General features: G+C 47.4%; 1 protein-coding gene across 1 annotated transcript in view; it reads right to left on the reverse strand.

Moving 5' to 3' along the window:
* EVI5L (ecotropic viral integration site 5 like) overlaps nucleotides 1–26,330 on the reverse strand; it is a 114,757-nt gene that overhangs the window by 25,720 nt on the left and 62,707 nt on the right. The window contains 1 exon segment of the mRNA XM_030197155.1: nucleotides 2,165–2,293. Within this exon segment, the coding sequence (XP_030053015.1) occupies nucleotides 2,165–2,293 (129 nt within the window).

The following is a 26,330-nucleotide window of genomic DNA, read 5'->3' on the forward strand; positions in this document are numbered from 1 at the left end:
TCATAAGATTATTGAAAATCCAATTGTTTCCATATGCATCATCAATGCAACGTCTAGGCAATCAATTTCTACAGGCAAAGGTTCCAACGGGGACCTGTTTCGCAAAGGCTTCTTCCGGAGGCCTTGCCAATCCTATGGACAACTGCTGCTGTGCTCATAGCCTAATCAAACAGCAGAAACCCTACATCTCTTCCTCACGCTACTTCCCCAGAAAACCTTTCACCGTCCGACACAAACATCTTATACTATGCTTCTGCCTCCAAATCAGATGCCACCATCCCTTTGTGAATTTCCAACCAAGATATGTGGAGGAGCATAATCAAACAGGGACAACCATTTCTAAAGGCGGCACCGCGAAGGGGCGGGGAAACCCATATTATCGAAACGAGATGGGCATCCATCTTTCGTTTCGATAATACGGTCGGGGATGCCCAAATCTCAACATTTAGGTCGACCTTAGAGATGGGCGACCTCGGTTTTCGCTGATAATGGAAACCGAGGACGCCCATCTCAAAAACGACCAAATTTGGTTGTGGGAGGAGCCTGCATTCGTACTGCAGTGGTGCCCCTGACATGCCAGGACACCAACCAGGCACCCTAGGGGGCACTGCAGTGGACTTCCTAAATTGTTCCCGTCCATAGCTCCCTTTCCTTGTGTGCTGAGCCCCCCCCCCCAAAACAAAAACCCCAAAACCCACTCCTCACAACTGTACAACACTACCATAGCCCTTATGGGTGAAGGGGGGGGCACCTACATGTGGGTACAGTGGGTTTCGGGTGGGTTTTGGAGGGCTCACATTTATCACCACAAGTGTAACAGGTAGGGGGGGGATGGGCCTGGGTCCATCTGCCTGAAGTGCACTGCACCCACTAAAAACTGCTCCAGGGACCTGCGTACTGCTGTCAGGGAGCTGGATATGACATTTGAGGCTGCCATAGAGGCTGGCAAAAAATGTTTAAAAAATTTTTTTTTGGGTGGGAGGGGGTTGGTGACCACTGGGGGAGTAAGGGGAGGTCATCCCCGATTCCCTCCGGTGGTCATCTGGTCAGTTCGGGCACTTTTTCAAGGCTTGGTCATGAAAAAAAAAGGGACCAAGTAAAGTCAGGGACGCCCTTCTTTTTTCCATTATCGGCCGAGGACACCCATCTCTTAAGCACGCTCCCGTCCCGCCTTTGGTACACTGCCGACATGCCCCCGTGACGGAAAGCAGTTGAGGACGCCCAAAATCGGCTTTCAATTATGCCGATTTGGGCGACCCTGAGAGAAGGAAGCCCATCTCCCGATTTGCGAAAATGCCCCTGTAAGTCTCCACTTCTAATCTAATCTGCAGTTTATATACCGTACAAATCCCAGTTACAGGTTTGAGGCGGTTTACAAGATGATAAGCTGTATAGTGGCAGGAAGAACAAATACAGTAGAAATAAGTTTACAGTGAGTCAAGTAATAAAGATTTCAGGTTTGATTTTTTTTTTTGCATGGCCTCATGTAGTTAATACAGACTACAAAAAGCAGACTGATACAAATATAAAATATATAAAAATACTTTATTGAAACAAAACCCAGAGGTGAACGTAAAAACAATACCCGACGTGGCCACGTTTCGCCTTCAGGCTGCATCAGGGGTAAAACTAAAAAAAGGGTTGTGGGAACACATAATAATAAATTGGAACATCTGCGCTTCTCATTACTTATTGTAGTCTGTATCTACTTTAGCAAGTAGACTGTTGCCTTTTTGTTTTTTTTCACTCATGTAGTTAAATACTAGTGATGTGAAGTAGAAGCAGTTAAGAATTTATCAAAAAGCTGAGTTTTCAGTTTCTTTCGCAACCTCATATAATTTGATTCTGTTTGAACTAGGGAATTCCATTCAGTAATGGTGCGGAGGGAGAGCAGAAAATTGATCTGACGTTTGAATCTTAGGTTGAACACCCAATCCCCCTATACACACACCCCATCCCGGATCTTCTTTCCAACCTATATCTAAGCACCCATTCCCAACTGCCACCCCGCACACACCCAGGGACACCCTTTTTTGAGTTATTAAGACATATCCACATTTGAAAAACAGCTTTTGCTAGTCCCCTGTCCCGAAAGCAGCCCTCTTGGGCAGCCCTTCTCTGCAAAGCAGTTTCTCTGGGCCGCTCTGGCTCTATCAACACTGACCTTTTCCATTTCCAGAACCTTGTCTTGCATCTCCTTCAGCGCTGCCAGCGTCTCGGCCTCCTGCAGCCGCGACTGCTCCAATTGCATCTCCAGGTGCGAGACAAACTCTTCTGTGAAGCGGGGACTGCTCTGCAAGGCAGAGAAAAACGCAGGTTGGCATTACATGGGAAGTGTTGGTGGTGGGAGTGGGGGGGAGAGGGAGAAGAAAAACACAGTACAAGAGGCCTGCAAATTGGTCATTCTGAAGCAGAAGCATCTTTTTTATGGGCAAGAGCTGTTGCAACATGTTTTTGTGGGTATTTCTGCTGCACAAATTCTTCCTCTGGAATTGCTTTCTTTACAAGAACTGAAATCTTGGACAAAAGATTAAACAGTTCAAAAAGCAAACTGGGTCACCAGCTTCTGTAGGGCCAATACTGAAAGAGAGATAACCAGGGAGAAGAAAATCCTACTTGGTTATCTCACACTGACTGGACCGTAGTCAGATAATCAGCAGCACTTATCCGGATAAATTCTGGGTAGACTATAGAGTTAATGCCGAGGTGGTCCAGGGGCACAGCCGGGAGCTACCCAGTCAGTGGTGATTTTCAGCCTGCAAACTGGGTAGGTGGCCTGATACAGTTAGGACAGCAAAAAGGCTGGGTACCTGGAGGTGATGACCTGGTCACTCAATGCAAGTGGCCGGTTCATGGTACAACAATTCAGATCCAGGAATGCAGCCAGGACATTCAGGGTTGGGAGTGGAGGGAGGAAAATATAGCTGGGTCTTTTTACAAGCTTTAATTCTTATTGAAAACATATCCTGCTAGACCAGCCAGTTTCAAAATATTCACAATGAGTACCTACGAGAGGGATTTGCATGCTCTGCCTCCTTGGTATGCAAATCTCTCTCCGGCATATTCATCGTGGATATCCTGAAAACCTGACTAGCCACTATACAAGGGCACACACACTTTTAATCTGGTTCTCCTTCTCCTCAATTCCTTACACACCTCCATGTTCTCTCCCTTTGAAACAGGAACAGTATTTGACTGTCCATCTTGTTTCTTGCTCACAGTCTGAACCGAGGCGGTCAGCTTTCTTTTTTTCTCACCCCACTTGAGGAACTTCCTACCGCTTTCCATTCACGCGCAAACATCGCACAGGAATTTCAAAACTGGTCTTTAAACATTTTTCTTTGAACAGGCTTTCAGCTGATTGTTGGGAGTGGAGGGCAGTTCATAGGAGAGCTTGAAGGGTTGGAAGCTGCTCTGTTTTTCTATCGACTCTGTTAAGATTTCTTGTTTCTGGTTCTTTTTTTGTTGTTGTTCTTTAAACTTTGCTTTTTATTGGAAGCTGCTTTGCTGAAGGCAGTTTAGAAAGTGCCACAATAAACTAGGACCCCCGCACAGTGCTCCCGAACACATTATTCGTATTCGTCCCAAACAGTGATTTAATTTCAAATACGAATAATCTGGGGCTCTACTGAAATAAACACTTGGAGGCAGATGCAGCAACCAAACGTAAAAAAATCTAAATCGTTAAAGTCCCCAACGATTTTAAAATAACGTAGGTTACTGACGTCAGACAGGGGCGGGCCCAGCAGGAGAAAGCAGGAGAAAGACGCGCCATCGAAGCTGGGCGAAGGCAGGCATCAGCTGTCTTCTTGCCCGTGCAGCGCCTTCGGACAGAGGAGAGAGGCGCTGCACGGGCCCGGTAAGAGGGAGGGGGGCCCGATGGAGGAGGAGAATGGCGGCGACGACCCCAAAAGGGGGCGGGGCACAGGACGGAGGATGTCGGGAGGCGGAACTGAGGTGAGAGAGTAGTGAGGAAGGGAGGGGGGCAGGGGCTGCTCGAATTTTGCTTTTTCGGGGTGGGGGGAGCGGCGGAAAGTGGGGAGCAGGGCTGCTTGAATTTTGCTTTTTCGGGGTGGGGGCAGCGGCGGAAAGTGGGGAGCAGCGGGGGGGGGGGGGCAAGGCCGTCCATACAGGACGCCTCGGACGAGCGCCCTTGCCCCCTCCCGACCCTTTTTTTATTTTTTTATTTGATGAGTTTTCTGAGGTCCTTTGGACCAATCACAGCGCTTTTAGCTCTGCTAATGCGCTGGGATTGGCTCAAAGTTTGTTTGTTTTTTAACTTTACACTTTTTCCTGGCACAGAGCTGTCCTAACGAGAGGTCCAGACCTCTCGTTAGATTTCCTGCCTTTTTCCTGCGTAAAGGCAATCGGAAAAGGTTAGTGCATGTCGTTTCAATGGGGTTTTCACACTAATTGCTCATCTCCATTCCGTTTTCGTTAGCTGCTGGCTTCCTCGGTAAAAGCCCTTTGATGCATGCAACGGATCAAATTTTCCTCGTTGGAGAGTCATTAAAGGCTCATTTAGCTTTAGTGCATCTGCCTCTTGATCTCCAATTTCACGTTGCTTTTTTTTTTTTTTTTTTTACTATTTGCTAAACTAAAGCTCAATGCCCGTGATTTGAATTTGGCCGAATAGTAAAGCATGCCATTCCCTTCAGCTCTACAATAAACTGAACTCAATTAAAAGGGAGTCTCCTTCGTTACTAAATGGTGACGCCTACTGACCAGAACTAGGGTGTGCAGGTGTCTGAGGGAATTGGTGGTCAATGGCTTCTGGCCAAGGGCCATCACTGCAGGGGCTAAGGAAAGTTATAAGAATAGGGGAAATAATCCAGGTAGCTGTAAACAAAAGCACATGGTACTATTACCTCTAAATGCTGGTTCAGACTGAGCAGGCTACCCAAAAAGGGTATCCGTTTCCGCATACAGTTCAAACTCCTCTTATTGACCTATAAGTGCATTCACTCTGCAGCTCCTCAGTACCTCTCCACTCTCATCTCTCCCTACATTCCTCCCCGGGAACTCCGTTCACTGGGTAAATCTCTCTTATCTGCACCCTTCTCCTCCACCGCTAACTCCAGACTCCATTCCTTTTATCTTGCTGCACCATATGCCTGGAATAGACTTCCTGAGCCGGTACGTCAAGCTCCATCTCTGGCCATCTTCAAATCTAAGCTAAAAGCCCACCTTTTTGATGCTGCTTTTAACTCCTAACCCTTATTTTATCATCCTCACTTTAATATTCCCTTATTTATTTATTTATTTATTTATTTATTGTATTTGTACCCCACATTATCCCACCTTTTTGCAGGCTCAATGTGGCTTACAGAGTATGGAAATGAGAACGTCATTACATGATATGAGAAAACAGTATCTCTTGTTTGTCTGTCCTAATTAGATTGTAAACTCTGTCGAGCAGGGATTGACTCTTCATGTTCAAGTGTACAGTGCTGCGTACGTCTAGTAGAGCTATAGAAATGATAAGTAGTAGTACCGCCAAAACTACAAGGCCCAGTATTGAGATGGCATGTTCACCATTTTAAAGGTACAAATTTTTTGTTTTTTTAATTTTTAGAAGTCTTTATTGAATATTTGTTTATTTATTTGTTGCATTTGTATCCCACATTTTCCCACATATTTGTAAGCTCAATGTGGTTACATAGTACCGGAAGGCGTTTGCCGGCTCCAGTGAGAACAGATACAAAGTGATATAGTGGCAAGATAAAGTTCATGTGGCAAAGTCACATTTAGGGAAACATGCAGCGGAGGAATTGAGTTATGTCCATTACGTACTTTAATTTTGTTGTGTCGCAGAGATCAGGCATTTAGGTTGGATCAGCAGGATATGCCTTTTTGAATAGGTTAGTTTTTAGTGATTTCTGGAAGTTTAGGTGGTCGTGCGTTGTTTTCAAAGCTTTTGGTAATGTGTTCCAGAGTTGTGTGCTTATGTAGGAAAAGCTGGATGCGTAAGTTGATTTGTATTTGAGGCCTTTGCAGCTTGGGTATTGCAGATTTAGATACGTTCGTGTTCATTTTGATGTGTTTCTAGTTGAGAAACATAACATAATAAAAGCGTACATTTAGAAGATGGCATGGCCAATTACAGATAACTGATTGAGAACCCCCCCAAACATAATAATCTTCTCAGTAATAGTTACACACAATCAAACATACACTTCCAACATTTTTAGAGGATTTATGATTATAAACCCCTCCCCTAAATCTCCACGCTCCCGCCCAAACCCCACATCTCAACCCACTAACCAAGTCAAGCCACCTAAAAAAGACCCCAAAAGCAAAACCGAGAAAAAAAATATACTCCCCCCCACCCCCTGAAGAAGAACAATGTCTTAAGAAAAGTTCCCAAATAGCTTCCCACTTAGCCAGAGTACGGCAATGTGTGGCCCAAAGTTTTTTCCATTTTGCAAATGTACCAAAGTTTATTCAACCATTTAACCGAAGAAGGAACAGCCAGAGACTTCCATTGGGTGGCCAAAGTCACTCTGGCAGCTGGCATAGCATGTCTAGCCAATAAGGCCTGTGATTACCTTAAAGCTTTCAAACAGGTAGAAAAAGCGACGGCCAAAGCCAGAAGGATGCTTGGGTGCATAAAGAGAGGCATGACCAGCAGGAAAAAGGAGGTGATAATGCCGTTGTATAAGTCTCTGGTGAGGCCCCATTTGGAGTAGTGCGTGCAGTTCTGGAGACCGCACCTACAGAAAGATATAAACAGGATGGAGTCGGTCCAGAGGGTGGCTACAAAATTAGTAGGCGGTCTTGAATGCAAAAATTATAGGGACAGGCTTATGAACCTCAACATGTATACGCTGGAAGAGAGGAGGGAGAGAGGAGACATGATAGAGACGTTTAAATATCTCAAGGGCATTTATATACAGGAAGAGTCTTTTTCAAATGAAGGAGAGCTCTGGAATGAGGGGGCATACGACAAAGTTAAGAGGGAATAGGCTTAGGAGTAACCTAAGGAAGTAGTATTTCACAGAAAGGGTGGTGGAGGCGTGGAATGGCCTCCCGGTGGAGGTGGTGGAGTCAAGGACTGTTCCAGAATTTAAAAAGACATGGGATAAGCATGTGGGATCGCTTAGGAACAGGAAGAATTAGGGGTTACAGAGGATGGGCAGACTGGATGGGTCATATGGCCTTTTTCTGCCGTCATGTTTCTATGTTATTTAGTGAGACCTGGAGGTTTCTTAGGAAATATCAAGTCTTCAAGAGACCACTTAATAGGCTTCACCAGCCATCGCTGGAGCCTGTACTGAATAGCCTTCCAATACGCCCAAATCTTAATAGAAGGCTACCAAATGTGAGCCATGGTGTCCCTCTGTCCACAGCCCCGCCAGCACAAAGGAGAAACAGTTGGAAACATGTGATAGAGACGTACAGGAGTGAGATACCATTTGCAATGGAAGATTTTAAAGATTGTTTTTTCAACTCTGCCTTGACCGACAGTGCACTCTCTCATTAAAGTGATAAGTCTGTTTGTGTAAAAATGATTTGGAATGTGGAAGAAGATAAGACGTGGCTCTAATTAATTTGGTATGTAGAGGGAGAGGTGGAGCCTGTTTCGAGTTCAGACTGGCCACCTGGTCTAAGAAACATGTGACCACATTCCCACAGTATGGCTTGTTTACCAAAACAGAGAAATTCTCAAGCATTCTGTAATTTTCCTTAGATCTGAACATGAGTTCTAAGCCTAATAAAAAGGGGAATGTCTGACAGTGAAATTGGGAGCTCGTCTGTGAGTAAAGTACGTACTGCGCAGAGAACTATATTTCCTGGTCAAAGAAACTCCTGACTTTCGCTGTGAACAGGCCCCCCCAGCTGATGATAAGAGCCTGGGTGTAGAGATTAAGGACCAGTGATGTATGTATAGTGTATTATTGCTTCTTTTCCTGGTCTAGAAACTCCTAGCGTTGCTTGAATGTAGTGACCAGTGATGTAATGATTGTTTCTTTTTAACCATAGATAGGTATTGTTTCTTTTCAGTTATCTTAGACAATAATGAATCTCTAATAAAAGTCTCATTTACCTAAGTAATTATTGAGTAGTCTGCGTCAGTGAGGCAGGCTGTAAAACCATCTGAGTGGAGGAGTAGCCTAGTGGTTAGTGCAGCGGACTTTGATCCTGGGGAACTGGGTTTGATTCCCACTGCAGCTCCTTGTGACTGTGGGCAAGTCACTTAACCCTCCATTGCCCCAGGTACAAAATAAGTACCTGTATATATGTAAACCGCTTTGAATGTAGATGCAAAATACCACAGAAAGGCGGTATATCAAGTCCCATTTCCCTTTCCCTTCCCATCTATATAATACATTAACAGCATTCTCTTTGAAGGGAATGGAGATCAAGACCTTCATTAAGGCATTCTCTAGGAGGTTCCAATTGTCGTCCCCCAGTGTGACACCCAATTCTCAATGCCAACGCAGGTGATGCACCAAGTGGGGATGTATATTTCTCATATACCATGTGCAAACCTGAAAGCTATCACAGCAGTGTACATTAAATAGGCAGGTTTTTTGTTCCTGTGTTGGATCTTCACTTGGTATATAGATTTGGCACCTCTTTCCATAAAGGCAGTGGTTCTTATATACAGAGGGTTCGATCACCAGGCCAGAGCTATCCATTTAGTTTAGGCCTGCCAGATCGTGGTTGAAAATTGCTGCAGTCCAGATCCTTTTTCAGCCCCCCCCCCCCCCCAGCACCCTAAGCTTGGACCCTTCTTCTATGGACAGTATCAAACTGTTCGGGTTGGACATTTGACTAGGTATTCTTAAGAACTGAAGAACAAACAAACGTTCCCTTTTGCGTTGCGTCCACATGGCCTTTTGTGCAAGCTACCCTGTATCTGTGTGTTTCTTTTTTGTCTTTGGTCTTCCTTTCCTGATGTAAATGGCATTCCTTTCATTTTCAGATTATTATTGTTCAAATAAATAAATAAGCGTTGCCATACTGAGACAGACAATGTCCATCAAGCCCAGTATCCTGTTTTCAACAGTGCCCAATCCAGGTCACAAGTACCTGGCAAGATCACAAAACAGTAAAACAGATTTTATGCTGCTTATCCTAGAATATGCAGTAGATTTTCCCAAATCCATCTTAATAATGGCTTATGAACTTTTCTTTTTGGAAATTATGCAAGCCTTTTTTAAACTCTGATAAATTAACTGCTTTTACCACAATCTCTGGCAACGAATTCCAGAGTTTACTCGTTGAGTGAAGAAATATTTTCTACGATTCGTTTTAAATTTACTACTTAGTCATTTCTTTGCGTGCCCCATAGGCCTAGTATTTTTGGAAAGTGTAAACAATTGTTAGCTACCTAGATTGATTTATGAGCAGTATATCAAATTTTAATAAACCTGGATGTGCTATGCTGGATTAGATCCATCAAGCCCAGTTTCAAAAATCTACACATATGGGGCAATTGTATTTATTATGCCATATCATGAAAATGGCAGGTAAAAATAGTTAAACATAAAAACATGACTGCAGATGACCCATCCTCAGTAACCCCCAACTCCTCCTTTTCCTAAGGGATCCCACATGCCTGTCCCACACTTTCTTAAATTCTGACACAGTCCTCGTCTCCACAACCTCCACTGGGAGGCCACTCCACGCATCCACCACCCTTTCCGTGAAAGAGTATTTTCTTAGATTCCTCCTAAGCCTATTTCCTCTTAACGCCATCCTATGTCCCCTCATTCCAGAGTTTTCCATCATTTGAAAAAGGCTCATCTTCTGTACATTAACACCACTGACGTATTTAAACGTCTCTATCATATCCTCTCTCTCCCGCCTCTCTTCCAGCATATACATGTTGAGGTTCCTAAGCCTGTCCCTATATGTTTTATGACCGAGGTTAAGACAAAACAGTGGGTTTTAAACCTGTAAACTGTATTATTTCTTGACGTGTATTTCTCTAGTTTGCCCAGCAGGTGGTGCATGTTTATGTTTAAAGCTGTTACAGAGAAATTACTGTTCTTTCTTTAGTTAGCACACAGAGAAGAAGTTAACCTGCAGTGATGTGGCCAGCTACTTTTAAAATGTGTTGTTCGGGCTCTGATTGGCTCAGGAGCTCAATTTCAGCCAGGATGGACTATTTTTTTCTCATCTTAGCCAGGTAGAAGAGAGAAAAATCTCTTTGCTGAGGCCATGTGAACAGTTATATTTGATAACCTGTGAACAGCTCTATGTCCTGAACTCCCCATTTACAATTTTGATAGTTTTATAATTGATCTATATTCATTTACTTGTTACTGTTTGCTGATTACACCTTTTCATTCTGTTCATTGTTCTAATTTTTCATGACAATAAATATTTTTAGTTTATTGCCTATGATTGTCTGGACTAAGAATCCTGGTGGTTTGTGTGTTGGGTCTATGAGTGCTTTCAAGGAACTGTGGGACCACTGAGAGTGTGGCCCCAGTAACCTAGAAATCACTGGAGATAATCTGAGAGTGGGAGACTCGCCCAGAGGCAATTGGGACCTGGGCAGTGGGAGGAGGGTCTATCCCCAGCACAGCTCAGGTCCATCTGCACAAGCGGCAGGTGCAGGTGGACCTGAGCTGTGCTAGGGATAGACCCTCTAAGTGGCTGAGGGGTAGCCCCAGGCATGTGGCTAGGCGTTCCGTGACAGAGACCACTTGCCAATTTAGTAGCCGCTCTGTGGACTGACTCCATCTTGTTCTGTAAGTGCGGTCTCCAGAACTGTACTCCAAGCGGGGCCTCACCAGAGACTTATACAAGAGCACCATCACCTCTTTTTTCCTGCTAGTCATCCCTCTCCTTATGTACTCGAGCATTCTTCTGGCTTTGACTGTTGCCTATTCTACCTGTTTGGCCACCTTTAAGATCATCAGACACAATCACCCCAAGTCCCTCTCTTCTTTCGTATACAGAAGAGCCAAAACAGGAGCGAAACGGCAGCTAAGACACAAAAGTACACTTAGGCACTATCTTATAATTGTAAATGCAATGGTGGTGTTCACCTGGAAGGGGCATCGGAAGGGGGGGTGTCATGCACATTCTGATGATCCGATGCATGCAACTGTGACATCGCAGCCAGTATGGACCAATCGGACCTGCACACTCTGGTAATCCGATGCATGCAACTGTGACATCTCAGCCAGTACGGACCAATTAGAGCCGCATGCTCTGGTAATCCGATGCACGCAACTGTGACATCATAGCCAGTATGGACTAATCAGATGTGCCCTGTCTGGACAGTCTGATAAGCATGGGTTATGCCCAGGTGTCCAGAGGAGTCGATCTGTCAGTGTGAAGAATAGCAGCTGCAGTGTGATTTCACACACTAGGACTTGTGATTTGTCACAGGGAAGCTCTGATCTGTCAGTGTGAAGAATAGCAGCTGCAGTGTGATTTCTCACACTAGGACTTGTGATTTGTCACAGGGAAGCTCTTTTTTGAATACTTCACATGTCGCTCATTCTCCCTTCCACCCCCTAAAAACACAAAGTGAGTGAAGTGGCACTTCTTTTAGAACAAATCAACCAGTTGCTTCCACCAAAAAAACAAACAAACCGTTGCTCCTTCTCAACACCCCCACCTCCAACCTGCCACAGCTGCTGGCAGTTCATCAGATAAAAATACTCCTGTGTTTTCTGGGGCGGCAAAGAATACACATTTGGCTGTGAAACCCCCAAGAATCTCTTCTACACTTTTGGTTCTGGTAGAAGAGAGAGGGGTTTTCCTGTTCTACGTCACACATTTAACCCCTGGTCACGGTCATTTGCTGCAAGTATGAATGCCACTGGAAACACTACCAGACATGTATTTTCATATGGCCAACATTATGTGGTATGCTTAGAGCAAAATATTTAGTGTAATATAGCAACAAATCATAAATATACAAGTACAGTGCAATCCGTTAAGTGCAAGGGGTCTGGGACCAAAGAAATATATGCAGTTAACCGGAGCGTGCACTTAACCATTGTGACCCAAAGAAGCTTGACATCTGGTAAACATATGTACAGTACTGTTTATTATACATACAGTATACAGTCTCCGTTAACTGACGATAGGCTTAGTTGAAGTAATCAGTCATAGTCCTCTCTACACTCTTGTGTCTGTGAGTTCCATAGACTACGTCTGCCAGACGATAAAAACTGTCATAGCACTGACTTCCAGTGGCCTCCAGATAGGCCCGCATGGTGTTGAGACTCTCCAGCGCTCTTGCAAAAGTGACAGGAGATTGTTGAATTTCGTCAGCATGTGCCTCGCTGCTCATTTCATCATCTGTTTCATTATCAGCCGTTGCCTGCATGTAGGCGCATATCTGGACATCAGTGATGTCGTCAGCTGTTTGTAGATCGTAATCAACAGCTGCGTAGTGATGAAACGCCTCTTCAGTAACACCGGCTGGGATGTCAATAGCCTGTTCATCTGACGCATTTTGCAACAGCTGCATCTGTTTCGGCCCTCTCCACATCCTTAACAAAGCTTGCCCGCTGTAGCAGTTCACAATGGCTGCCTGTGTAACATGATTCCAGACTTCTTTCTGCATATGTAGGGAATCCAACAGTGATAGATTATGAGCCAGGTCAACAACACGTTTATCCTTGCCAGTCTGGTCATCCATAATGCTCATCAGACGACGTAGCACAAGAGCCCGATAATGTTGTTTGAAATTGGCTATTATGCCCTGATCCATAGGTTGGATCAGAGAGGTAGTGTTTGGTGGCAGGAAGACCACCTTGACGTTAGACAGGCTGACATCATCACTGTGTGCAGCACAATTATCACAAAGCAACAAAATCTGACGCTTTTGTGCCTGCATTCTAGTGTCTAACTTCTTTAGCCACTGCTTCCAAATTTCCCCAGTCATCCATGAATTTGCATTAGCCTCGTATAACACAGGAAGTCGCTTAACATTCTTGAAGCAATGGGGCTGCTTGCTCTTTCCAATGAGGAGTGGTTCCAACTTCTCACTCCCATCCATATTACAGCAAAGGAGGATCGTCAGTCGGTCCTTCAATTTACTTCCTGTAGTTTCGGCTTGTTTGAATGCAAGTGTTCCATCAGAAATCGCTCGCCAGTAGAGACCATTTTCGTCAGCATTGAAAATGTCACAAGGTGCAAACTTGTTCAAGATGGTAGGAAGAACTGAAACAACCCAATTTTCAGCACCAAAGTCATCAGCGTCTTGTTTTTCACCATGCTGTTTCTTGAATTTTATGTTGTTCCTCTCCTTCCATCTTTCCAACCATCCAACAGTGGATTTTGAATTCAGTTAGTCCAAGACTTTCAGCTAGCTGATTAGCTATCTCCATAAGCAGTAGACCACTGACAGGAAACTGTCTGCTCCTGACTTGAGAAAACCACCGAAGAAGAGCATCTTCTACATCCTCAGCTTTTCCCGCCCGTTTTCGTTTCCTGTGTGGATTTGTATTGTTTTGCCAGTCTTCCAGAAGCTGATCTTTCTGCTTCAAGATACGTGAAATTTGATTGGGATTGACACCATATTCTTTAGCAATAGATGCTTGACTTTGTTTGTTTTCTAATTTTTTAAGAACTTCTATTCATTCAGCCAGTGTTAAAGTCTTACAGTTGCGCGATGACGACGACGACTCCAGTGTACACTCTAACAACATTCTTTTGCTTATTCTGCCTGTGGCAGTTAACCAACAAGATTTCAAATTTACCGCCACCTTGTCACGTGCCAATTGGCTTCCATATTCCGTGCGTGCGCTTATGTGGAGTCTTTCCTGCAGCGGAGTGGTCTTAAGTGCAAGATTCGCTTATCTGCATGGTTTTATCAGTGGTGCGCTAAAGCGGTTTGTCCCCATAGAAATTGATGGCGCCAAAAACGGGACCGAAGTATAGCATGCAGTTTAACAGAGCATGCGCTTGTCTGACGTGCACTTAAATGAAGTGCACTGTATTTCTATACTGAGAAGGCACAGATTAGTTCCCAAACAGCAGCCAGCCTGCCCCTCACATTAATAACACACTGGGTAGTAGCAGAGGTTACTGCAACAGAAATATAACCTTTTCCTCCCTCTGTTTAGTCTTAGGAAGTTGCAAAGCCTTTAATAAGACTAATCCAATGACACGGGAATGACAGCTACATTATCCAAGCCAGTGCTTTTCATTTCCTCTTTGATTAACAACCTTTGCTGGAGATTTCGGTTTTGCTTTAAAAACTATAGGTTCTTTTGCTTTAATGGTAACCAGACCATGCTGAGAAGTACAATCTGAAGCCTCCTCCAGATGCCCAGATCAGAGCGATAGATCACTTGGCATGCATGGAAGGGGAAGACAGGCTTGCTGCAGCCTATTTCCCCTGGTGTAACTTGCACCAAGTGTGTAACAAAGAGAGGGAACCAAGTACAAAAAGACTGACGCTGTTGTTGTGTGAGTTTCGCCAATTTATTCGGAGGAGGAATAGATTATACAAAATTTCGGAAAGAATTTGTCTATTGAAGCCTCCTTTGTCATTGGTGTGACCCCTGACGCAGGTGCGGCAGCACCGAAACACGGCCCGTGTCGGGTCTCTCTTCAATCAAAGTTCACCATTAAAGGATTATTTTAATGAAAAATCTGTGTTCCTTCCCGTTTTTAAAGGCCCTTTGTAACTTGCACCAAGCCATCGTGAGCTTTGGGAGATAATTTGCTGGTACCCGAGTCATCATCCGTCTCTTTTCCAAGCTGAAGTGCCCTAAACTCTTTAGCCTTTCATCATACGAGAGGAGTTCCATCCCCTTTATCATTTTGGTCGCTCTTCTTTGACCCTTTTCTAATTCTGCTTTATGTTATTTTGAGATACAGCGACCGGAACTGAATGCAATACTCAAGGTGTGGACGTACCATAGAGCAATACAAAGGCATTATAGTATTTTTGGTCTTATTCACCATCCCTTTCCTAATAATTCCTAGCATTCTGTTTGATTTCTTGGCTGTCACAGCACACTGAGCAGAAGATTTCAGTGTATTATCTACAACACCCAGATCTTTTTTCTTGAGCGCTGACCCACAAGGTGGACCCTAGCATCAGGTAACTATGATTCAGATTATTCTTTCCAATGTGCATCACCTTGCATTTGTCCACATTAAATTTCATCTGCCATTTGGATGCCCCCAGTCTTCCAATTTCCTAAGGTCTTCTTGCAATATTTCACAGTCCGCACGTGTTTTAACAACCTTGAATAGTTTTGTATCATCTGCAAATTTGATCGCCTCACTCGTCGTTTTGATTTCCATATGATTTATAAATATGTTAAATAGTACCGGTCCCAGTACAGATCCCTGTGGCATTCCACTGTTCACCCTCTTCCATTGAGAGAAATGACCATTTAACCCTACATTTGTTTTCTGTCCAATAACCAATTCCTAATCCACACCAGAACCTTGTCTCCTATCCCATGACTCTTTAATTTTCTCAGGAGTCACCAAGTTGCCCTTGTGAGACGATTGGCAGTTTAACAAGCCATCTGGAAATAAATAAATATATTGCAATGATACTAATCTGTTTTGTTGACCAAGAAACAATGTCTTGATAGCTTGTGATGGAACCATAGATGCTCAAATACATAACTCTGGAGAACCAGTCTTTTTTTTTTCACAACAAATATTACTAGACCCAAAACAATTCAAATACTGTCTGGGTCTTGGGCATTTTCATGCTTCAAAAGCATGCAATTAGCACCTGGTTCTCACAGTATCAAAATGACTTTTTACAAAAGTGAACACGTTCAATCTGAGTATTTATTTTAGAGTGTTTGTTTATGCGTTTGGACAATGTTTGAGCAAATTAAACCGAATTTAGCAGAGGATACCTTTTCATCCAGAGAAAAATCATGGGCTACTTTTTGACCCAGAACATCCAGTCTTCTCCAAGCTACAGACATCAGACTCTCTTTTCTTGTGTGCAAAAGTGGTCAAACTGTATATTCAATGAATACCTAATAAATTACTATTTGCAGATTTTAACATATTCAAAGAAAACTGTTATTCCATTGAAGAAGGTATCCACTATTTCCAAATGTTTCCTATAGCCAACTAAGAGTGTATTTCTTACTTTTCAAGTTTTTACATATTCTTTCTTCCAGAACTCTTCTAGCTCAGAAATGTGAAATGGCCTTCAAACTGCAGTGCGTAACTTTCATCTCTCTTGCCTTTAAGCACTTCATGGCTTCATCTTTCTTGCCTTTAAGCACTTCATGGTTACTTTGAGGCATGGTTTGGATCAGTGTCTTGCTGAAATATTCAACATCTTTTCAACTTTAATTTCTTCACGGACTGTGAGACATTCCTATTTAAGTTAATTCTTCCTTCCATGTGCACAATACATCTTGTGCTACTGGCTGCCACACAACCCCAAAGCAAAAGAGATTCACCCTTTGTGCCTAACAGTTAGGAAGATATAGGGTATGATACATACCTGTAGCAGTTGTTCTCCGAGGACAGCAGGCTGATTGTTCTCACGACTGGGTGACGTCCGCGGCAGCCCCCACCAACCGGAAAGAAGCTTCGCGGGACGGTCGGCACGCAGGGCACGCCCACCGCGCATGCGCGGCCGTCTTCCCGCCCGTGCGCGACCGCTCCCGCCAGTTGAATGACTAGCAAAAGATGAAACACACAACTCCAAGGGGAGGAGGGAGGGTAGGTGAGAACAATCAGCCTGCTGTCCTCGGAGAACAACTGCTACAGGTATGTATCATACCCTTTCTCCGAGGACAAGCAGGCTGCTTGTTCTCACGACTGGGGTATCCCTAGCTCTCAGGCTCACTCAAAACAAGAACCCAGGTCAATGGAACCTCGCAACGGCGAGGAAACAACAGAAATTGACCTACGAAGAACAACTAACTGAGAGTGCAGCCTGACCAGAATAAATTCGGGTCCTGGAGGGTGGAGTTGGATTTACACCCCAAACAGATTCTGCAGCACCGACTGCCCGAACCGACTGTCGCGTCGGGTATCCTGCTGGAGGCAGTAATGTGATGTGAATGTGTGGACAGATGACCACGTCGCAGCCTTGCAAATCTCTTCAATAGTGGCTGACTTCAAGTGGGCCACTGACGCTGCCATGGCTCTAACACTATGAGCCGTGACATGACCCTCAAGAGTCAGCCCAGCCTGGGCGTAAGTGAAGGAAATGCAATCTGCTAGCCAATTAGAAATGGTGCGTTTCCCGACAGCGACCCCTAGCCTGTTAGGGTCGAAAGAAATAAACAATTGGGCGGACTGTCTGGTGGGCTGTGTCCGCTCCAAGTAGAAGGCCAATGCTCTCTTGCAGTCCAATGTGTGCAACTGACGTTCAGCAGGGCGGGTATGCGGCCTGGGGAAGAATGTTGGCAAGACAATTGACTGGTTAAGATGGAACTCCGACACCACCTTCGGCAGGAACTTTGGGTGGGTGCGGAGCACTACTCTGTTGTGATGAAATTTGGTATATGGAGCATGAGCTACTAGGGCTTGAAGCTCACTGACCCTACGAGCTGAAGTAACTGCCACCAAGAAAATGACCTTCCAGGTCAAGTACTTCAGATGGCAGGTATTCAGTGGCTCAAAAGGAGGTTTCATCAGCTGGGTGAGGACGACGTTGAGATCCCATGACACAGTAGGAGGCTTGGTAGGGGGCTTTGACAAAAGCAAGCCTCTCATGAATCGAACGACTAAAGGCTCTCCAGAGATGGCTTTACCTTCCACACGATAATGGTAAGCACTAATCGCACTAAGGTGATTCCTTACTGAGTTGGTCTTGAGGCCAGACTCTGATAAGTGCAGAAGGTATTCAAGCAGGTTCTGTGCAGGGCAAGAACGAGGTTCTAGGGCTTTGCTCTCACACCACACGACAAACCTCCTCCACTTGAAAAAGTAACTCTTTTTAGTGGAATCCTTCCTAGAGGAAAGTAAGACCCGGGAGACACCCTCAGACAGACCCAACGCAGTGAAGTCTACGCCCTCAACATCCAGGCCGTGAGAGCCAGAGACTGAAGGTTGGGGTGCAGTAACGCTCCGTCGTTCTGCGAAATGAGAGTCGGAAAACACTCCAATCTCCACGGTTCTTCTGAGGACAACTCCAGAAGAAGAGGGAACCAGATCTGACGGGGCCAAAAGGGCGCTATCAGAATCATGGTGCCGCGGTCTTGCTTGAGCTTCAGTAAGGTCTTCCCCACCAAAGGTATGGGAGGATAAGCATACAGGAGGTCGGTCCCCCAATGGAGGAGAAAGGCATCCGACGCTAGCCTGCCGTGTGCCTGAAGTCTGGAACAGAACAGAGGCAGCTTGTGGTTGGTCTGAGAGGCGAAAAGGTCCACCGAGGGGGTGCCCCACGCTCGGAAGATCTTGCGTACCACTCTGGCATGGAGCGACCACTCGTGCGGTTGCATGACTCTGCTCAGCCTGTCGGCCAGACTGTTGTTTACGCCTGCCAGGTACGTGGCTTGGAGGAGCATGCCGAACCGACACGCCCAACGCCACATCCCGACGGCCTCCTGGCACAGGGGGCGAGATCCGGTGCCCCCCTGCTTGTTGACGTAATACATTGCAACCTGATTGTCTGTCCGAATTTGGATAATTTGGTAGGACAGCCGATCTCTGAAAGCCTTCAGTGCGTTCCAGATCGCTCGGAGCTCCAGGAGGTTGATCTGTAGATCCTTTTCCTGGAGGGACCACAGACCCTGGGTGTGAAGCCCATCGACATGAGCTCCCCACCCCAGGCGAGATGCATCCGTCGTCAGCACTTTCCCGGGCTGCGGAATTTGGAATGGACGTCCCAGGGTCAAATTGGTCCGGATGGTCCACCAGAGCAGTGAAGTGCGGCAACTGGTGGAGAGGCGGATGACATCTTCTAGATTCCCGGTGGCTTGGAACCACTGGGAAGCTAGGGTCCATTGAGCAGATCTCATGTGAAGACGAGCCATGGGAGTCACATGAACTGTGGAGGCCATATGACCCAGAAGTCTCAACATCTGCCGAGCTGTGATCTGCTGGGACGCTCTGGTCTGCGAAGCCAGGGCCAAGAGGTTGGTGGCCCTCGCTTCGGGAAGGTAGGCCTGAGCCGTCTGGGAATTCAGCAGCGCTCCTATGAATTCCAGAGACTGAGTTGGCTGGAGATGGGACTTTGGGTAATTTATCACAAACCCCAGCAGCTCCAGAAGTTGAATAGTGCACTGCATGGACCGGAGGGCTCCTGCCTCCGAAGTGTTCTTGACCAGCCAATCGTCGAGATATGGGAACACGTGCACTCCCAGCTTGCGTAGGTAGGCCGCTACCACCACGAGGCACTTGGTAAACACTCGTGGGGCAGAGGCTAGCCCAAAGGGCAGCACACAATACTGAAAGTGCCGTGCGCCCAGGCGGAATCTGAGATACTGTCTGTGAGCTGGCAGTATCGGTATGTGAGTATATGCGTCCTTTAAATCCAGGGAACATAGCCAGTCGTTTTTCTGAATCATTGGCAGAAGGGTGCCCAAGGAAAGCATCCTGAACTTTTCTTTGACCAGGAATTTGTTCAGGCCTCTCAGGTCTAGGATGGGACGCATCCCCCCTGTTTTCTTTTCCACAAGGAAGTACCTGGAATAGAATCCCTGCCCTTCCTGCCCGGGTGGTACGGGCTCGACCGCATTGGCGCTGAGAAGGGCGGAGAGTTCCTCTGCAAGTACTTGCTTGTGATGGGAGCTGAAAGACTGAGCTCCCGGAGGACAATTTGGAGGCAGGGAGGCCAAATTCAGGGCGTATCCGCACCGCACTATTTGGAGAACCCACCAGTCGGAGGTTATGAGAGGCCACCTTTGGTGAAAAAATTTTAACCTCCCTCCGACCGGCAGATCGTCCGGTACGGACACTTGTAGGGCGGCTATGTTCCCGTGGATCCAGTCAAAAGCCCGTCCCCGGCTTTTGCTGTGGAGGCGCAGGGGGCTGCTTAGGCGCACGCTGTTGACGAGAACGAGCGCGCTGGGGCTGTCCCTGTGCCTGACGAGGCCTTCGGGCCGGCTGGTTGTACCTACGCTTCGCAAAAGAATAGGGTGCAGCCTGCCGGGCCCGGGAAAAAACGTCCACCTGTAGAGGTGGATGCTGAAGGCGCCCGGTGGGAGAGCTTGTCGAGAGCGGTTTCCCGCTGATGCAGTTGGTCCACCATCTGCTCGACCTTCTCACCAAAATGTTATCCCCCCGGCAAGGGACGTCAGCCAGTCTCTGCTGGGTGCGGTTGTCCAGGTCAGAGGCACGCAGCCATGAGAGCCTGCGCATCACTATACCTTGGGCCGCAGCACGAGATGCCACGTCACAGGTGTCAAAAATACCCCTGGACAGGAACTTTCTGCACGCCTTCAGCTGCCTGACCACCTCCTGATAAGGCCTGGACTGCTCCGGCGGGAGCTTCTCGACCAGGTCCGCCAGCTGTTGCACATAGGTCCGCATGTGGATGCTCATATAGAGCAGGTATGACTGGATGCGGGTCACGAGCATGGAGGATTGGTAGGCCTTCCTCCCAAACGAGTCCAGAGTGCGAGACTCCCGCCCCGGGGGCGCCGAGGCGGTATCCCTCGAACTCCGTGCCCTCTTGAGAGCAGAATCCACGACCGCCGAGTCATGGGGCAATTGGGGCCGCATTAACTCTGGGTCAGAGTGGATCCTGTACTGGGACTCTGCTTTTGTGGGAATGGTGGGGTTAGTTAATGGTCGCACCCAGTTCCGAAGCAGTGTCTCCTTGAGGACATTGTGCAGCGGTACCGTGGAGGACTCTCTAGGTGGTGATGGATAGTCGAGGACCTCGAGCATCTCGCCCTCGGCTCTTCCACAGAGACCACGGGGAAGGGAATGCTGATAGACATATCCCGCACAAAGGAGGCAAAGGAGAGACTCTCAGGTGGTGAGAGCTTCCTCTCCGGTGAAGGCGTGGGGTCCGAGGGAAGGCCCTTAGACTCCTCTGAGGAGAAATATCTAGGGTCCTCCTCTTCCCCCCCACGAGTCCTCATCCTCGGTATCGGACATTAGCTCATGTAGCTGAGTCCTGTACCGGGCCCGGCTCGACGTCGAGGCACCGAGATCTCGGTGGCGTCGAGCGGTGGACTCCCGCGCCGGCGGGGACGGAGCTCCCTCCATCGACGTCGACGGGGACTCCACCTGCGTGGCGGTCGAGACCGGCACCGCAAGCGGCGGCGGTGTCAACAGCCCCGGCGCCGGGCTAGAGCTCGCCGGCGCCACAGTCATCGGCGCCGAGGGCGCAAGCACCCCCGGCGCCGGCACAGCCTGGCGCATCAGCCCTTCCAGGATCCCCGGAAGGATGGCTCTGAGGCACTCGTCCAGGCCCGCTGCCGGGAAAGGCGGTGGGGCCGGTAAGGGTGTCGGTGCCGGAAGCTGCTGGGGGCCAGGAGACGGCACCGAGGTGCCGGAACCCCGACGCGTCGGTACCTCCACAACCGACGGGGACCTCTCCTCACGACGATGACGCTTCGGCGTCGTCTCCTCTCCGACATCGGGATGCACCGAAGGCGACCGGTGACGACGCTTCTTGTCTTTCTTCCGATGCACGTCACCGGCGCCGGAGGGCATGGAGGAGGAGGAGGTCGATCCCCCTCGGTCTCGAGGCACCGGGTCAGACAGGGTTCGGTCCCGTGGGCCATGGGCTGAGGGAGTGACCGGGGCCGACTGCCCACGCGGCCTCTCACCTCTACCCTCACCGGAGGACCGGCGGGCCGACGGGACCTGTTCTCCTGGGGTCGCTGCCATCGGTGCCGAAGTCTCGGGCATCGATACCGGTACCGAAGGGCCGGGCGTCGATACCGATGCCTTCGAGGTCGACGTCGAGGGGCCGGCGCAAGTTCCAAAAAGACGGTCCCGCAGAACTTGCCTCGCAACCTGAGTCCGTTTCCGGAGACCGAGACACAAAGAACACGACTTGAGATTGTGCTCCGGCCCGAGGCACTGGAGGCACCAAGCGTGGGTGTCGGTCTGCGAGATCGGCCGGCCGCAGCGACCACACTTTTTAATCCACTCGGGACCTTCGAGGACATCGACGGAAAAATCGCGTCGGCGAAGTCAAAGTCGTCAATGGTGGCTAAAAACACACCACGAAAACAAACGACCGAGCGGCCACTAGGCCGCAATGTGACGTCCCCGCTGGAAGCGAGGGAAAAAAGGGAGCGCGTGTCCCACACGCGCAGGGTTTCTTTTTTTTTTTTTTTTTTTTTTAAAGGAAACCGGGCGGTAACTAAAACCGAAAAACAAATAGAAAAAGCACGATCAGCGTAAACGCGATCGAACGATCCGGCGGCTGAACAGAGAGAGCGCAAAACACGACTCTCTCCAGGCGCGGAAAAAAAGGAACTGGCGGGAGCGGTCGCGCACGGGCGCGAAGACGGCCGCGCATGCGCGGTGGGCGTGCCCTGCGTGCCGACCGTCCCGCGAAGCTTCTTTCCGGTTGGTGGGGGCTGCCGCGGACGTCACCCAGTCGTGAGAACAAGCAGCCTGCTTGTCCTCGGAGAATCTTTTCTTCAAATGTTTCACCTTTTTTTCTCTGAATGTATCGTGTGTGGCTGTGTCCGAACAGGTCGATTTTTATTTCAACAGTCCAAAGCAGCTTGTTTCAGACTTTAGGCAAAAACGTTTGGGACGAGGTCATACAAAAGGTTCCTTTTGATGAGTCCTACATGGATCACTGATGTGTAAGCAATGCTACACTGTGGACAATACTCCAGTGTCATTTAAACTTCTCTGCAGCAAAACTTGGGTTTCTGAAAGTTCTATGAGAACTTTTTCTTAGTTTCTCAGATCTTGCCTTGCACTCAACAGTTCCATGTAGTTTTCATTTTTTAGCAATGTTTCGGACAATTGAAAATACATCTGAATGTACACCACTTCAATAACCTTCAGTCTAACTCAGGTTTTTAGTTTTAATTGTGAGCCTTCCAGAAACAGAAAAATACCTACCGTACCTAAATACATAAAACATCTGCAAAAGTGGGATTTGAACCAGGGTCCCCTGGCTTAAAGTCCGCTGCACTAACCCTTAGACTTCTTGCTTCCTGTTTTGGTCAGAATGCCTGTAATACCCGAGGCTGTCACAGAGCCCAGGTTTCACTTTCAGGGGAGAGGGAGGGGGCAGTAACCACTGAAGAATTACAGGTGTTATGCCTTAATCCCTGCAGTGGTCAGCTGCTCAATCGGAGCACTTGTTTTAACCCTGGACACAGGGGCAGACTGAGAGTGATCTGCCCCCCCACACACACCACAGTCCCCCGAGCCTCAATGGGCCCTTCCCGCTCCTACCTTGAAGGGCTTTGGTGGTCTAGTGGCCTCTTCGGGGGCAGGAAAGAACAATGCTCTTTCCTGCCCGCTGTGTTTTCAAAATGGCAGCCGAGACTTCCCACGGTAGTCTCGCAAGACCCCCAGTGCCCTTCAAGGTTGGACCAGGGGCGCTTGTAGTGTGTGGCGGTGGCGGCGGACAACCGGGTAGAGCCTCTGGGCCCTCGGGCACTGCCCAGTTGCCCGAATGGTCGGTCCGCCGCTGCCTCGGTGTGATTGAAACAGGTCTAACTTAGTACATCCTAAACCTACGACTTGGACATTTCTTCCTGTTCGATTTTTGCTGTTGGACATCCTGTTTTTGGGTCCTCCCTAGTGTCACCCAAAAAAACCTCCAACCCACCCCAACATGCCCCCAACTGTAGTGTTGGACCATTTTTCCAGCTTTCCAAAACTGCTATTCGGACATTTTTGACAGAGTTCATTCATTTTGAGATGTTTATGTGCTTTGAAAATGAGCACCATTGTGTCAAATTGTCTTCCCCTAGGGATCCACTGATATACACAATTTGACCAAGGGTGCCTAAACTTTAGCAATACAATTCTATAGTTTCTCTCTCAGAGAGACCCCCCCCCCCACACACACACACATGCTCTCTCCTTCAATTAATAAAGCTCAAGGAGACTCAGCCTTTTCATATAAGGAACATAGCGTGTCTAGGAGCTGGACCTGCAAAAACATGAATGCATTTACCCTAACGCTAAACAAAAAAAAAACGGGACATCCCAGTGCTTTGCAACTAAATCCGATATATCTTTTACACTGTTTATTTCATTTTGTTTGATCATTTTCTAATAATATGATAATGGACCAAAAGAGCAATGCTGAGTAGCTCAGCTTATTAAGAATAAAGAAGGCATCATTACATAAGCAATTAACTTTACATTAATTCCTACTAACTGCCATGGGGATCTTGAAGCCGACAAGGAAACTGGAAGTAAAACTTCTTTGTGCTTTTTTAAATTCATCACTCTTCGCCTGTGGGATCTTGCCGGGTATTTGTGACCTGGATTGGCCACTGTTGGAAACAGGATGCAGGGCTCGACGGTCCTTTGGTCTTTCCCAGTATGGCAATACTTATGGTGGAAGTGATTTGCCAAGTGGGTCATATGAATGACAGTGATGCCCTGATAGGGATCTGCTATGAATGAGATGTGTGTGTGGATTTGTTAAGCCAAAGGCAGGAGAAATCTAATTGTGTACAAGCAACACCCTAGTGTCAGTGTTTGCTTATACACTGATGCTAGAGTGTAGAAGTGTTTACCCACCCTGGTCAGTTTCAGTATTACCATAATGAATAAGCAAGAAAATTTGATGTACTGGAGTCTCTCTGTATGCAAATCTCTCTTGTACATATTAAGTACATAAGTATTGCCACACTGGGACAGACCAAAGGTCCTTTGAGCCCAGCATCCTCTTTCCAACAGTGGCCCATTGGGTGGCATAGCTGGTGGTGGGAGGCAGGGATAGTGCTGGGCAGACTTATACGGTCTGTGCCAGAGTCGATGGTGGGAAGTGGGGCTGGTGGTTGGGAGGCAGGGATAGTGCTGGGCAGACTTATACGGTCTGTGCCCTGAAAATGACAGATACAAATCAAGGTAAGCTATACACAAAAAGTAGCACATATGAGTTTATCTTGTTGGGCAGACTGGATGGACCATGCAGGTCTTTTTCTGCCATCATCTACTATGTTACAAATACCTGGCAAGATCCCGAAAAAGTTCAATACATTTTATGCTGCTTATCCCAGAAATAAGCAGTGGATTTTCCCCAAGTCAATTTAATAATGGTCTATGGACTTTTCCTTTAGGAAGCCGTCCAGACCTTTTTAAAACCCTGCTAAGCTAACCACCTTTACTATCCATTGTGACTGGTTAGCTATGCCTCCAGGAGATGGTTCAGGTCTGAAAAGAGACATAAAAGATGATCCATACAGGTCAGCATCGGCTTGACATGCCTGCCGTCACACATTCTGTGCCATGATTATTATACTATGTACAAATGAATGTTCACTGGACGAATAAAATCCCTTCCCTGCCCCTAATGTGCGATCAGAGGATGTCCCTGAATCAAAATGTCATTTTCCTTCCCTTGTACCCTCCACCAGGCTGCTGAGTCCCATATAACTGATGTGCCACACCTGGCTGGAAAGAACGATCACCAGTCAAATCATGCAACAGGCAATCTTTGCTAGTGCTGAAACCAAGATCTGCAGATAAAGGAATCTCACCCCCAATCCTCCCGCAAGTATGCAGACACCTGCAGATTTCAGGGGGCTGGGGATGCCTTCCTCCCCCCAAGGAGCGGCTACATCACAAAGAGAGCAGGTGGGAGTCGAGGCAGTCAAGCTTCCTTTTGCCTAACGTACTCTTATGCTGATGTATGTTACACGGGCCGTCACCTGCTCAGATTTTCTTTGGAGGTTACCCAAGCTAACCCGTCATCTCTGCTGATCCAAATGCCAGAGGCTGCAGCTGCAAGAATCTGACCCATAAAATACCAGTTTATTTCCCCCCACCTCCCCTTTCTCTGGCTTTGCTACAGTACTGTCTCTCCTCAAGTGTTTTTAGGTGTGACACTGCCATTCCTGAGGGTAAATCCTCAAAGGAGCCCCAGCCACTTCAGACCTTACTGCCAGTCTGACTAGCAATGTATCTGTTTCAAAAACCAAATATTCAAACTTTGCCATGGACATTATTGTGAGATAACTGTCTATAGTGTCACTTTGATGTGCTTCAGCCAACTGACATTCCCTATGGCTTCCTCTTTGGGCTAGAAGCAACCCTCCCCCTTCTTCTCAAGGCCTCTATCCTAGGTTGGCAGTTGCCTTTATCCTAGCCTCCCATTTCAAAGGCTGGCATCTGTTCTCTTTGCCGGCCCCCCACACACACACACTATTCTCTCCCAGTTCCTCCTTCCCAGGCTGGCTGCCACCTCTCTCCTTCCCAGGGGCGTAGCCAGACCTCATGGTGGGAGAGGGCCAGAGCCCGAGGATGGGGGCACATTTTGAGTGCCGCCCCGCAACCCCCCCCCCCCCCCCCAC

This window comes from Microcaecilia unicolor, chromosome 3 (genome assembly GCF_901765095.1).
Source record: "Microcaecilia unicolor chromosome 3, aMicUni1.1, whole genome shotgun sequence".
Taxonomy (NCBI): domain Eukaryota; kingdom Metazoa; phylum Chordata; class Amphibia; order Gymnophiona; family Siphonopidae; genus Microcaecilia; species Microcaecilia unicolor.